The sequence below is a fragment of the Nicotiana sylvestris genome, chromosome 12, assembly GCF_000393655.2.
Source record: "Nicotiana sylvestris chromosome 12, ASM39365v2, whole genome shotgun sequence".
NCBI classification, from domain to species: domain Eukaryota; kingdom Viridiplantae; phylum Streptophyta; class Magnoliopsida; order Solanales; family Solanaceae; genus Nicotiana; species Nicotiana sylvestris.
The window spans coordinates 32,717,644-32,733,225 of record NC_091068.1 but is presented as its reverse complement, the minus strand read 5'-3'; the positions used below and the strand labels follow the sequence as shown (position 1 = coordinate 32,733,225).

General features: G+C 37.3%; 1 protein-coding gene across 1 annotated transcript; it reads right to left on the bottom strand.

Moving 5' to 3' along the window:
* Nucleotides 1-2,828: 2,828 nt before the first annotated feature.
* On the bottom strand, nt 2,829-9,921 carry LOC104210731 (apyrase 1-like). Its single transcript, XM_009759693.2, has 9 exons — nt 9,311-9,921; nt 7,939-8,067; nt 7,787-7,843; nt 7,555-7,647; nt 4,740-4,945; nt 4,486-4,577; nt 3,659-3,876; nt 3,334-3,523; nt 2,829-3,239 (listed from the first exon to the last, which is right to left on the bottom strand). Exons 1-9 carry the CDS (start codon nt 9,641-9,643, stop codon nt 3,124-3,126), a joined length of 1,434 nt encoding a protein of 477 aa, XP_009757995.1. The 5' UTR covers nt 9,644-9,921; the 3' UTR covers nt 2,829-3,123.
* Nucleotides 9,922-15,582: the final 5,661 nt, after the last annotated feature.

Here is a 15,582-nt window from a genome sequence, read left to right as displayed (position 1 = left end):
TTCTCTTATATAGATTTTCCCTACTCTCATTCTTTCCGAAACCCACTTGGATTATAAATTATAATTACATAAATCACCGACTCAGGTTACCTTTTTTTTTTGGGTGTGGGACAAAACTTTAAACCTGCTAGCTAATTTAATATTTAATTACATAATCTATGGCATTATCAAGATAATGCACAAAAATATTTATTTTTCATAAAATTCACACTTGTACTTTTTAAATTTTTTCTTATGTGGAAATTCTATTTTAATATGACATTAAGGACACAAAAAGAACAACAAAGGTTATGGTAAAATTATAAGTACTTTTTCATTATTAATCAGCGATCTCAAATATAAAACTTCGGAACACATATCTAATTACCGTTTTTTTGCATGTATAAAAAAAGACTGTAATGATGCAATATAAAAGAAATTGAAAAGGCTCCTCTTCTTTGTCCTCTTTGGCTTATTGACAAATCACAATCATGAGAGAATTACACATCACTGGCCATACACATAAATTGCAGCCAAGTTACCGGCCATAACTTTGTAAATTTATAGTCCGAAGATAATAGGCCAAGGTTCGAAAAGTCACAATTAAATACTGTTATTATTTCTTCTTCGTACCACTAGCTTTTTTCGCGCTCTTAACTTGGTTTGATTCTCAAGCGTTTGATAAAAAATGCAAATCAACCATAATGCAATTCGAAAATTCTAATTTTTCTCTCCCCAACTCCAAATAGCATAAATCAAAAATAAATTTGAATTTTTTTGGTTGCAAGTTAGTAATTTGCACAGAGAAATCAACAACGAAATCGATTTTATACATAGATTATTCTGAAAAAAATAAGAAACATAAAAATTTCAATTTCTGGAAAAAGCTCTTTTGTTTGTCTATTTTCTAAGAGTAGTTTTCTTCTCGTGGATTTCTTCCTGTTCTATTCTGAAGACCAGCAGAGGCTAACAGTTAAAACGGCTTAACGAGCAGGCGACAAATTGCAAGTTTGGTTTCTGTATGCGGTCAAAATCAGTTACGCCCGATTTCGTAGGCTCGAGGAGGCGCTTCGAGAATAAGTTCAAAACGGACCGGGCTCGGACTCGATGGCTGAGTACAGGACTTGAAGATCGAAGTGCTCGATGAACACCGAAGCCGAGTATGACCAACCTCGAGATAATACCGTTATGGTTTAATAACAAAAAGAGCGAGATTCCCGCAGCGGTCCTAAGATCACGACGTACATTCCAGAACGGATTTGTACTAGGTGGCTAGACAACTGTCCAATAAGATTCCCTACTATAAGTAGAAGTGTACCTTATTTAGGATTCCCCCTCTATTATATAAAGGGAAGCCCAATCATTTGTAACACACGATTTCATTGACAGAGGAATATACATTTTTCACTTCCTTGCTTACTATTCATCAGAGTTGCCTTATAATTTTATGGTTCTTGCTAACCTACCTCGAAGCCACCATAACTCGAGGTCAAGACTTGGTTTGCACAGTGGTTTGACTTGCTTTATTTCTTCAATTTAGATATTTAATTTCTTGTTTATCAATTGGTATTGGACTAAATCACGTATTTTTAAAACCACAATACAAGTTTAATTGTTACTCAGATTTTAGGGTAAACAGTTTCATTTTTCTTTTTCATGTTATAGTTCTACTTTAGCTTAGGTCTATGCATAATATGATAAATACCGAATTATCATAGCGAAATTGAAAATTTTGGTATTTGGTATTCGATAATTTGGATTTTAGTAATCTTTACTTGTATGACTTAGATGTCTCGTATTTCTCGAAAAAGTGATTCGATTGATGGGATTTGGTATGAGATCGATGATCTCGATGAGATTGATATTCCAATCTTTCTTCTTAGAACGTATTGATTTGACCCCATAAGCGGGACCAAGCATGTTGCCGCCAGAAGCAGAACCCCGTATTTCTTCTAGAGAATCTCCTAATTGTTCCAGAGCAACTAGAAAGAGATTCTTTAACCAGAAAGAATTCGGTTCAGATGTAGGATACCTATCCAGAAGTTTTCGCAACTTCGATATTTTGGATTTTTGGTATGGTATTTGGTTTAAGATTTTTTAAAAAATTTGATATTAGATATGGTATTCGGTATTTAAAAATAAAATACTGAAATACCAATACTAAGTTACACAATGCATATATTATCGATTATAACATAAATATTAATTTTTTATGTTTTTATGGTTATTTTTATAGTTTTCTTTGACCTTTACCATCTTTTTTTTCCTACTATACTTGCCTTTTCCCCCTTTGTTTGGTTGTATACTTACGTTCCAATCTTTCTCCCGTCTAGGTTTAGCCTTTTTGGTTTCCATCTCTCTTTGTTTCACTATTATAATATTTTATTTTTGTATTTGTGAGTGCCTTACTTAAGGATATTACAGTCTATGGCTTTATGCACTAGTTAATATTCAAGCTAAATAAACCGAAGTTACCAGACCGAATAAACCGAAACTGAAAGAAGAAAAGTCGAACCATACCGAATTGAATTTGGTATGGTATTGATATAATACTTTAAAAAATCGAATATCGAAAATACCGAACCAAAATATCTAAATATCATACCATATCGACCGACGAACACCCCTACTTTAGCTAATATACCATTAAGAACATTTTAGGAGATTTTGCAACTCATTGGGAATAAAGACCGCCAGCTGAGGGAACTAGTTTGTGATATAATATGTATATGCTCGTCTCGTTGGATTCTTGCAAGAGTCAACTCAACAAATTCGCATTTCGAAATTGCTAGGTTAAAGATTTCCAGTTATCTTTCAGAAGTGGTTGGGTAGGAACTGGCGAAGAGGAATGAATGAAAAGAATCAAGTAAATATATGTGAATCTATCATATCGTGAAACAAATCAGTGTTTCCTATAATATACTTACAAACAGATGTTATCATTATTCTTAATCACCCACCCTCTCTGAATAAAAGGGGAAACATTCTGAATTTGCTCGGACCAGGCATCCAACTAAATGGCAAGGATTGTGTTCTAGAGCACGATGAGCCAGTTGCCCAGTTGCAGGTAGAATATAGCTGATAGGTGATAACCACAAGCTAATAAAAGGCAAAACTGGCTGAGTTAATCTTGAATCTCCAAAGTTAATTCATTGATGACGCGACTTCAATGGCACTGCCTAATGGCCATGCGGCTTCAACTAGGGAATTCTTGTATTTCACCTTTTTCACCAACGTCATCTCTTGACGAGCATCAAGTCCTGTACAATACAGAAAACAATGATTAACTGAAACATACTAAAAATGATAAGTGTGTGATTTGTATATTTCCTGAAGGATTGACTCTCGTCTTACCAAATCCATCTACAAGTAGTGTGTACTGGTAGACAAGATCCATGCACAAGAACGGCCAGTTATCAGGGTCCACACGAGGAAATGTAGCTTTGGCATCATCGATTCTAGTATCACAAGCACGTCTAGCTGCACTCTCAAAATCAATTGGGCGAACTTTTGCAACAGCTGCATTTGGATCAACAAAACCAACCTATGCCCACAGTAAATTAAGATAGTCAGATAGCCATAGAAGTAGGGAATTTATCCTTCTTGGGACAGCAAAAAAACGATACAATTCTAAACCCATCAAATCTTGGTAAGCATCTAACTTAATAGTGACTTTTACCTCAGCAGCTCGGTCAAAGAAAAATGAGGCAACAAACATATTCTTCTGACCATCTCCGCCTCCACCGTTCCACACACCACCAAAGGTGCATTTCATGTGGGTGCATGCTGATTCATTAACTTTCAGAGCCTTCAGGGCTACCATCCTACAATTTGTCAGGCTTGATCCTTGAGACATAGCTGATGCTGTGTAAGTCTTTCCTCCATACTTGTAGGACCCTTGTAGAGAACAAATTGTCAAAATACATTTGCTTATATAGGAAATTATAGTTAAAAAGAATAATTCTAATACCAGTGGCGTTACAGGCCTTTGTAAATTAGGTTTCTTATGCTACTACTTTCTGCAACATTTTCAAATGATGATAAAATACATAATTGAATCCTTTCTAATAATTTCATTAATTCTAATTCAGTTCTATTCCAGTAGAAAAAGTCTCTTTCTTTCTCCAGTTGTACGTATTTCATGCATTTTCAGATAATGGAGTTGGGTAAAATATAACGTGATCTGCGTGTGATGCCATGAGTTCAGGAAAATTATTATTATTATTTTTGGAGTTCAGGCAGATTATCTTTTTATAAGTTCAGGCAAATTTTTGAATTGGATAGATAAAAGATTGCCACAAGTTGGAAATAGATGAGTGACTTGCTTTGAGTAACGAAACATTTAAGGCCAACCTTGACTTTTGGGGCAAAGGAAAGGGGCATTTCTCGTACTTATTCATTGGGGGGGGGGGGGTTGGAGGGGGTAAGTGATACTTAAAAGAACAATGCAACAGAAGAAGCAACCATGGGACGGAATATAGCAGCATTGAGAGAAGTAGCGAATACCATGATGCCCTGTCAAGATGCAAGGGCTGCCTGATTCCTTGGTCACCTTCAGAATCTCAGCTCGAGCTGCTAGCAAGCCGTAGTGCAAATAACTGCAAACAAGAAAGGGTGAGTAAACACAAGGAAAGCCACATGTCCAGATGACAAGTGAGATGTCACTAAGTCAGACAAGAAATTCAAGGTAAATTGAAAAGGCGGCAACTGGCTATGCTGATATTTTCTGAGATCATTTCTTTATATAGGACGAGACGGACCTGTGAACATAGAGGTAATATTTTGCCCCCTTGAGATACATTTCTTGCACATAAGTATCCTCTCCACCTGATAGCTTTGGAGCCTTTTGAGCATCTGCCTCTGAGATGGCATATGCCATTTGTACTGAGCCACCTCCAAGATCAACCACCCCAACAGTATCAGAATATTTCTTACCCAAATTGCCTAGCAAATAATTAATGGTGACCTGCACAGACATTAGCAATACGAATTCAGCTAGCTGTATCAATTGGTTGTCTCATCTATCCCACCCTCAGTTTATGAACACAAGGTTAGACAAGTTCTACAGGCCATGTGATCAGTTCTATCTACATTTGCAATTATCTTAATAGCAAAACAATTTTACTAGAAAATCAAGCTTCCTTGTTTTGTACCGTGGACTAGCTTAATGTTGTTTTTGATAGTTATCAAGTAAAGGGAAAAAAGGGCAAGGCTCAACTTTTCCTAATGAATTCCCCAAATTTTCCACCATTACTGAATAGGGATAACTTAGAGTTCACTATTTGACGGAGGGAGAATTAGGAAGCTATGAATTGAATTTGGTAACAAGCTACATTTACCTAAGCACAACACATGTAGGATAAGTGACATACCACTTGAGATGTAGCTAGTGAAATAAAAGAAAGAAAAACACTGTCTCAAAAGATAAGGCGATGACTTAAATTCTGAATAATGCAAGCCATATACCTTTTTGATTCTGATTCATACGAAGTATTTGTAGGTAACGGCACCTATTTGAAGAGTACGGAGAATCAAGCTGAGAAAAAACAAAGAGAACGATACTTCTTAATTCATCCTAAATTCATTTTTCTTTATAACCGAGAAATCCCCGAGGGCTATTGGCACACGGTTCGAAACTTGGTGGATAATGGGCCCGCTCTTCTACCCTTCTCCACTCAAATACCAAGTTTTTGTCTACGGTAGGGTTTGAATCATGACGTGCGCCTAACTCATACATCATGTCTTGTACTCTTACCACTAGACCAAAACCCTAGGGCAATTCATCCCAAACTCATCAAGACGAGTAGCCAAGCTAATAGGAATTAGGAAACGCTAAATGACCTCCGATCAAGTATAAGGTTATGTATGTTTTCTTTCTCTATTCCAAATCTACTACCACAAGTAAGATCGAATTTCTACCCACGTGGCTCACTTCTATCATGTTGAATTATGTAAGTTGCCTCGTCGAAAAGCTTAACTTGTAAAGAGGAGACACTTTTATTTGCTTATTATAGGTCCAAAACACGTTCTCTCACGAAGGATGTTTTGTGTCGTCACATACGTGGAAATATTTAGCTGATATATTATAGTCAACTTAAAGTCCATAATTCTACCCACTCTAATAGCATATTGGATCATTCTGTATGAGTAATACAATATCGGATTGCGGCATAAGGCGAATGTTCTCATTTAAAAATTTAAATTGTTAGAAAGATAACACTTTTACTTACTTATTTTAGGTATACAACAAGTTCATCTACTGATCGTACGCAAAGGTTTCTTTTTTTTTTTCCTCAGCAAAGTCACCTAAAAGCAAGCCTAAGTCCAGCAGACAGATGTCTACTTAGAGATATGCCTTTATCTCCGGCCCTCGAAACAGATTTGCTAACATGCCTCAGTCCAAAACTCAAGTGCCTACTCAAACTTGGGCCTTCACTCAAGCCCTCAAAACCAAATAGGTTTGCCTTGACACTCTGTCAAGCACTTTTGAGCTACAATTGTAAGATTTTGATCAAGATTGCAACACTTCCTTTCTGCACAACTCTTTATTGGAAATAAAATGATCACTACTAAAAGAAGTATAATCCAAATAATCTAAAACAACGTTCAATACAGAGGACAAAATAGGAAAATCTTTCCTTTTGTTATGACCGAGAAATCCGTCTAGAAACAACCCTTAGGACCGATTGCAGCCTTTGAAACTTGGGAGTAATGGGGCCGTCCCTCTACCTTTCTCCACTTAAATACCAGGCTTAGTTTGCATGGCGCAGGGCTTGAGTCTGTCCAACTTGCTTATTCTACCTTTTGTTTCAAATACTGTAGGACAGGACTAAGGATAGACTTAAAAGTTGTTCCCCTCATCCCTACCTTTAGGATAGAATAAGTTATCCACCAAACTTTAAAACTCAATGCCTTATCCCTACCCCTATGGAAGGGATAGGTTATTATGACTTTAGCCCATCACAAAGCTCTCCTTTCCTACTTACGTAGGATAAATAATCTCATCTTTCAGATGTAATCAGTTATTTTCCTGCAATCCTGTCTAGTGTCACTAAACATGGCTTAAAGGCTTGAAGGAGACTGAAATACTTATGTGGAAATTATAGGGTAAGAAAGTGAATACAACAAGAAAGCATTTGGAAAGGAGAGAGAGTCTTGTTCTATGGTTCAACAACTCCAACTTGAGTTGCTATTCATGAAGCTTCTTGAAAGGCAGCTTCTTCAAGATTTTAATTGGTAATACTGAAAGATAGGCATAAGGGCCCCACCTCATTATTATCTTGCATTTTCTGCTTCTGGTCGTTCACTCCTTGAACCTGAGCTAGAATTCACTCCTTTCATTCTATTTACCCTAGATCTGAGCATAAAGAGCCAACAATCTTGAATCAACATCACATGAGAGGTAAACTAGTACAAAATGGATCCTTGACAAGATATCATAACCACTGCCCTATTTTTTTCTTTTTTCGCTAGTCTCTAAGAAGCTCAAATTAATTAAGCAAGCACCTCTAACATAGAACGGAGTGGTAGTTCTAAGTAAGAAAAACAGAACAAGTTGAAGTTGACATTACATACCCATTGGTAAGCACCTTCTTGATTCCCATCAAGAACAGTAACCCAACTCGCCTTTGACTTGAGGCTGCTTTTGCTCTTCAGAAAATCCCTCACCTTCAAATGAGATTTTAGTGATTCGAAGTATTCAGAAATCCAAAATCGAAAAAGAACACTTAAGTTCTAATACAACGCATGCCCAAGTGGGTTAAAAAGCCTGTTATGAACGATGGTCTAAGAAAGAAATCAATTTTACCGCTTGAAGAATCTTGTCAGATGCATTACCTCCCAACTGCCTCAAACCTGCAGTTGCCTAGATAGACTCCACATCAGTATTCAGCATATAGGGCAGCCTAAAGAATCCAAATCTCAATTTACGAAATAATTCTAATAACATTATCCACTCACCCCAACTCTGACTGGTGCATTACTGCGCAAATCCACCGGAACTACATCCTCAGCTTTCTCCAGAAGTGATTGAAGAGATTTTGCAGCAGCTGCAGGGTCACTAGCATATGCACTCAAACCTGGTTTTTTCTGCAGTGCCAAAGCCAACTAGAGATGAACATTTGGTGCCAAGAGAAAGCCTTTACACTGTATATAGGCACTCATCCAAACTTACAGGGTACATCTAGTATGGAGAAAAAAATTTCTACGAGAAATGTTTTACCTTAGGAAATCATCATTAACAATGTCGGTTGTGTATAAAAGTAGGTTGAGGTTGCATATGGTAATTTAAAATGAGTAATAAGAGTACAATATAACGTCCTTGATGATAGTTTTGAGTATTGAAGGTTAAACAACAATGTTTAAATGTTAATTGAAGTAACCAATATGAAGTTTAAGTTCCGATATTCGTCAAATAAATTAACTTCAGCTGATAAGTGGCGGAGTCAAGTGACAGAAATTATTTTCCCACTTTTCTATATTTTCCTGGAAAATGATTTCATCAACAAATATATTTCCTGCAAAACATTCTTGTCACACCAAATATGTCCAATAAGTAGAACATAAAGGCCGTTCCACCTGCAATTATGGAGTCTATTCTTGTAATCCCTCTGTTCAATTTATGTAGCACGCTTTCATTTTTGGTATGTCCCAAAAAGAAAGACACCTTTCTATATTCATATACAATTTAACGTTAAACTTCTCGTTTTACCCTTAATGAGATGATTTATAGCCACACCAATTCTATAACTTGTTTTAGAATACAAATTTCAAAAGTCTTATGTTCTTTCTTAGTTCCTCATCAAGACCCACCTTCATCACTTAATGCAAATGAACGTAATCCTGCTCCAAGTGGGTTTCGAGAATAATCTTATTCCAAGTGGGAGTGAGATGAATGAGTTTGGTCCGAGTGAGGGCAAATATTGACCCAAACCGGAACAATTTGAGATTTGATGAGTCTCAAATAAGACATAGTAACTGTCAAAGAATCCTTCGTCAACATTTTGACATTGAAGGGGAGAACTTTTTACGGTGCTCCTGCAAGAGGAAAATGAGCCATGTATGTGCAAGAGGCTCTTCCTACCCTTCAAAGGATAAATGAATAAATGCAATGGAAGAAGAAAAACTCTATGTCAAATCAAACGAGGCCACATAATATTGGACAAAGGGGATAGCATTTTGAAGAATAAATAAACTGACAATGTAGTGAATTTTCACATCATCAGTCTAATTCAACTTGTTATATCAGGTTACTAATTAATGCTCATTAAATATAGCGTGTATGCATTATTTACACAGTGAGTGCATAAAACTTAAACTTCCAAAAATTTACCTGAACGAAGAGCTCGAGATCATTGCCAATGGGAACAAGATCCAAATGATGATCAAAGCAAAAAACATGAACCCTACTCCCCGAACTACCCGCATCAAATATAACCGCATAATTCCTCGATCCAAATTTCGGCGAAAACTTCCGATTAACTGACCCTCCCATCGACTCAGAATATTCACTCGTCGGCATTATAAAAAGCACAAAACAAATAAGCAATACCGGAACCGAAATTACTAAAATGACCCCACGGTATCTATGGATCTTATCGGAGAGTGACGAATCTCCGCCGTGTTGTTGTTGCCTGTTCCGTTTTATCATTTTCTCATGCTCCATTTGAAGTTGTGGACCCGGGTCCTGTTGTTGTATTTGCTCTAATAAAAGTTCGGTTGCTGAAGGTGATCGGTATCGGATCTGACCGTTACCCGGTGGTAGTTTTTTGGGCTGGGTTTCTGTTATTGACGACTCCAGTTCTGAAAAATTGTAGTACAGCAGCAGGAACGGCTTGTAATTTGGGGGAAGGTGAAATGCAAAATGTTAAGGAGATTTTTGCTACTAGTTCTTCGCTTTTTTGACAGGGATGATCCGAGAGTGAAGGATAAGCAAAGGGGAGTAGTCAAGACTCAAGTGCAGTGGAGAAGTAGTGAAGTGGTGAACTGTTGGACCGGGTAAGGGGAGTGTCGTCGCGCACGGTTATTGGTTCGGTTTGGATGCTTTTTACCCAAACGAGGAAGCATCTTATTTGAATCAAACCAATTAATTCTATCAATTCTATTTTTGTCGGTTTTTTTTACTATTTTTTAATTTTTTTAATATGAGACATACACGCATGTTCCTATAACTAAATTTTCAACGTAATACTATCAAACCAATTGCTCTTTGAAAAATCTATCATTTACCAAGATATATTAATGATAATTGAATCAAATAGTGATGAATAATTTAAGTACTCAATTAAAAATTAATTATTTTTAACATAAAATAAATTTTTGTATTTAGCAAAAGAAAAGTATCAATCAAACTAGAATGTAAAGGCAAAAAATTAGATTATTATAATAGCAAAAAACTAGCTTAATAATACAAACGACTAATATGTACCATAAAATTTTAGAAACTATATATAAAAATATACATGATGTGTGGCTATAATTCCATTGCTTCGTACATTATTTACCTTGCATTTTATATGCTTTAATGATAAATTACACGTTATTTGCGCGTAATGGAGTCTATTTTATGTGTAAGTGAATTGGAGATGAAAGTAGCAAAATGGATACTTAAACGTTGAAAGTGCGCTCGAGAACAGTGAAAAAGAGAAAGCTGGCGAAGCTAGGCCTATAGCAGGCTTTATACATGGCGACACCAGGCCTTTAGCTCGCGGAACAACTGGCGAGGCGAGGCAGAGGCGAGCTCAAGCAGGCTATATACCTGGCGACGCCAAGCATGGAGCGAGGTCCACCAAGCGTTAGGCCTCGCGAAGCCAGGTCTGGGCGTGCACAATCTGAGTTTTGAAGACTTATTTCGTCTCCTGGTTTGACTAGGACTTGGCCTACACATTTAGGTATTTTCCTACACATATAAATAAACCTAAAAAGACCACTTTTGAGGACTTTGGCAACTGGAGGCAAGAATAGCTCGTGGAATACCCGTTGGGAGTTAGGATCATCGATTTCTACATCCTTTCATCTTTACTTTGTATTTTAATTATGCAAAATACTTTGGATATTGTTACTATGAGTATGAGTAGCTAAACTCCTAATCTAGAGTTTTGATGAAACCTATTGGAGGATGATTTTCCTGTTACGTTAATATAGATTTTCCGAAGTATTCTATCTATTTATTCAACTATATTATTATTGTGGTTGATTGAAGGGCTCTCAAATTAGCTGTGCCTATTTAGTATGTATTACTTGAGAGAGAATGCATATTTAGGTAGTTGTTGAACAATATCACTCCTAACGTATATGAAAGATCAATACGAAGGGTTTAAAGGTGGGATTAGGATAACGAAACCTTGGTGCGATCCGAGTGAGCTGTACTTAATACCAGCTATCGTAATTCGGGAGAATATGTCTAATAAATTATGGTAATTACTCGGGAGAGAGTTACAATAGACAGAGTACTAATGATCGATAGAGAAGACTTAGGCAAATTTATAGAAAACATAGCGAAAAAGATTCCGACAATAGGAAAAATCACAACCTTAGATCATTCCAATTCTTGTCTACAACTCATTAGTAAAACATCCAAAATTGTTATTTAATATTTTTGAAGATTGATTGCGTGAAATTGTGCAAGTCCAGTAGTTGTATTCGATAGGTTCATTCCCTGTGGGATTCGACTCCAGACTTATTAGCCGAAATATATTTGCAAAGACCGCTAAGTCCTTTTTATAAGGCATAGTTGGGTGTGATCAAATTTTAGCATCGTTACCGAGGAATTAACGGTGTTATTAATTGCAGCTTAAAGAAGTGCTAGAATTCTTAGTGTAGTCAATTTTCTTCAATTTAAACTAAATACATTAAAATTCTAATGTTTGTAGTCTTGTGTGTTATAGGTGCATGCCTAGAAACTCCTCAATAACTGGTGAATTGTTCGAAGCATTATCAGATCCTGAGAAAGTTTTCAAGGTACTGAATCGTGCAAACAAGAGGGGCAAACAACAACAGAACTCAACAGAACAAATCAAACCAGACATGGAAGACGAAGTAGAAAATACAAACAACAAAAACAATGTGAATGACCCGAACAATCAGGGTGTGGTGCCTCTTGTGCCAGAAGCAGCATTGTATGATTGGGCACAACCCATCACCGACAACCTGGCAACCACAATTGCAATCCCTCAGATATAAGTAGAATCATTCCAAATCACAAACAACATGTTACATTTGTTGCAGAACAAGGGACTGTTCTCAGGGTCATACATTGAAGATCATCAGCAGTATCTGAAGAATTTCTTGTCGATTTGTGTCACGCAAAGGCAAACTAATGTGACACCGGAAGCAATAAAGTAGTTATTTACATTCCCGGTGACAGGAGAAGCTCAGACTTGGCTTAATTCACTCCCCATAAATTCCATCACTACTTGGGAGGAATTAGTTAAGTAATTTTTGAACAAGTTCTACCCACCCAATAAAACTGTTAGATTATGTGAGTCCACAAAACTATATAGTACTTGGTCCTATATGAGATAATGCTTAGAATGCTGTAAAGACTGAAAGTAAATAAGGCAAGGGATTTTTACGTGGAAAAATCCCACACAAGGGGATAAAAAACCACAACCTACTCTTGTAGGCTTTTAACTTCACTAACTTGTAATCTCCCTATTATAAACCACTTTGCAAAAACCCTATTGCAAAGATTTCAACTAACTGGTGATGCACCCACCACAAGCCACTCTATAACTATCCTAGTTACAAAGGCTTTAAACTTATGACTATCCCTCGTCACAACATAAACTCAGAAGTTTACGAATTTTGGTTTTTCCCTAAGACAACGCTTCTAAGAAAACAAACTAGGAATTACAATGACGAACAAATAACAAGATTACAACTCAACTACGGATGTATATAAACTCATTAAGAAACTGATCCTTAGTGGAGTTATCTTATTGCTCTTGACACACCAGTGACTTCAATGCCAGATGAATACTGTTGTTGCTTGAGAGAATATCACTGAATGCACAAAGAATGGTGTGTCTTGCACTAGGTTGTTTTATCACAAAAGATATCACAATAGATGGAGATGTCAACTCTTGGTGTACGCTTCTTCCCAATGAGAAGTGACTGTTGTACTGTCTGCACAACCACTTCTGGGCAGTTGCGTTCCAGCTGGATAGTCGACTTTGTACTTCTATTAGGACACACCAACGGACCAGGTCCTAGTTGTGTTCCTCTTCTATGACAGTTGTTGGATGGTCACTTTCTTCTGCTACGTTCTAGCTGTTCATTTGACTTGTACTTCTGTCAGAGAACCCTAAGAGACTAGGTCCCTATTGTGTTTCTCTTTATAATGTTTGTGTACAGTCACTATCTTGTGCTTGTGTCGGAGAACCTTGAGGAACCAACTCACCAGGTCCATGTTGTGTTCCTCCCTATGGTCGTTCATCCATTTGCTGATTTCAGACTTCGACCAGGTCACATGAAATGTATACCCTGTGGGCCAAGTTCTTTATCTGGTTCTTCACAACAAGTTTGTTAGATCATTAAAACATAAGAAACATAAGGCCAAGACATTGAAAACACATCAATTTCCCCCTTTTTGATGATGACAAACTTAGGCATGGATAGTATTAGTTTAGAGTAGAAATAATCAAATAAGATACCAGAACTACACATAGTTCCCCCTTAATCTCAGATCACTTTTTCGTTTTGATTTTCCATTAATTTCAAATTTTCCAGGAACGGGTTCCCCTTTAATCTCAGAGCTCCTCCACTCACCTGAAATCTCATCTCCTAACAATATTCCTCCCCCTTTTGGCATCATTAAAAAGAGCACAAGCAAGTAATTAGCATAAAGAAGTCTAACACAGCTAGCCCATGCCACATATATGCACACAATCATGACAGAAAATAAAAGCCAGAGGAACACAACATTGTACACGCAAAAAGGGGAGCTGTTTTGTTAATGTTTACATTGGATTGAGCAAGTCAGGAGCAGTAATGGATAATATCAACATGCCATCACATAAAAAGCAAACAAAAATAAAACAGCAACCACAAAAGTTTGGAGCAAAAATAACTGGACACTAAGAGGATCCTAGGGGACACTAGAAGAAGGAGGCTTGAATGAAGAAACATCAATGGTTTTGAGAACCAGGTCCAGTCGAGCATTTGCAGACAGTTGTTCTTCAAGTAATTGTGCTCGAAGTTTATTATTTTCCTTTGTTAGTCGTGCAACTTCCTCATTGATAGACTCAGGTCCTTTAGCTGCTTGATTGAGCTGAGTTTCTAGTATGGCATTTCGAGCCCTCAACCTTCTGATCTCTTCAGAAGCTACATTTTGAGCGTTGATCAGCTGAGAAATGGTCGAGATGCTTCCACCTACTCTTTCTACACATTCACATTCTTATAAAGTGGTCTTAGAGAAGGTCTGCTTGCGGGTGCCTACTCTGGGATTCCCCAAGGGGACCTTGTAGAATCTAGACACTTGAGTGAGGAGAAAGCCATATGGTAGCCCATGATTCCCACCTTTGAAGTTTTCTACCTTTTGCATATGATCTATCATGATCGCTGGCAAATTGATTGGAACAAACTCATCAAGCACTTCCATTAACACCATATCCGATTTTGTAGCAATAGATCGCCTCTCAGAACAAGGTAAGAACACTTTATTGACCAGTTCAAAGAGAAGTTGATACTCAGGAAGCAATACCTTCTTATGCACCTGTTCCCCATGCTGAATAACTTGCTCTTTCATGATAGCTCTCCTAAAGTTCACACCACAAACACCCTTAACTGAGGACATACCTTCACATGAAATTTTAAGAACATTTCCCAGTATTGAAGCGTTGAGTACAATGTCTCCTCCATTTACGAGCGCACAAATGTGATCCCCCTCAATAGTGAAAAGAGATGCATAAAAAGTTTGTAGTGCATCTTCGTACACCAGAGGCATGCTCCCTTCAAACAAGTGTTACCATTGTTGAAATTCCACAATCTCCAGAATTTGTCTCATGCATGCCATCTCCGAAATTGCTGGATCAAATGTACGACCTCACAACACTTTTTGAGTTCTTAATCTCTGCTGCCAAAGACTACTATCACAGGGCATGGGCCTCAGTGAACCAGTTTCTTTAACAATTTCCCGTTTTCGTTTGCTAGACCCTTCAGCAGACTTTCATTTCCAGCTTGCTATCCCCACAGTATTGTCCTTAGACACGGCTAGCTTTGTTTAACTCCATTTAGACTTGTTGATGTCCTTCACGGGTGACCCTTTCTGTTCCTCAATGGTTTCATCGGAGTCCTTTTCCATAGACATTTGAGCTTTCATAGATTGTTGTACTAAGGAACCAGGTTCCCTTTGAGCTGTTTTGTCAATCTGGTTTACTGATACTCTTATTAGTGACAAAATCTCTTAGATTCATTTTTTCTTTTTCCTTGTCTTGACACTCCTCTTACTTTTCTGCAATGTGGATTCAAAACTCTCTTGCTGTTGTGACCTGATAGTGGGAGATTTGGAGGAAGACTCTACGAGCTTGGAGTGATCAGGAGGTGCATGCGTGAATTTGCATGGAAGAGAATTAGGTTCATTAGAAGGTTTTTCTGAGAATATCT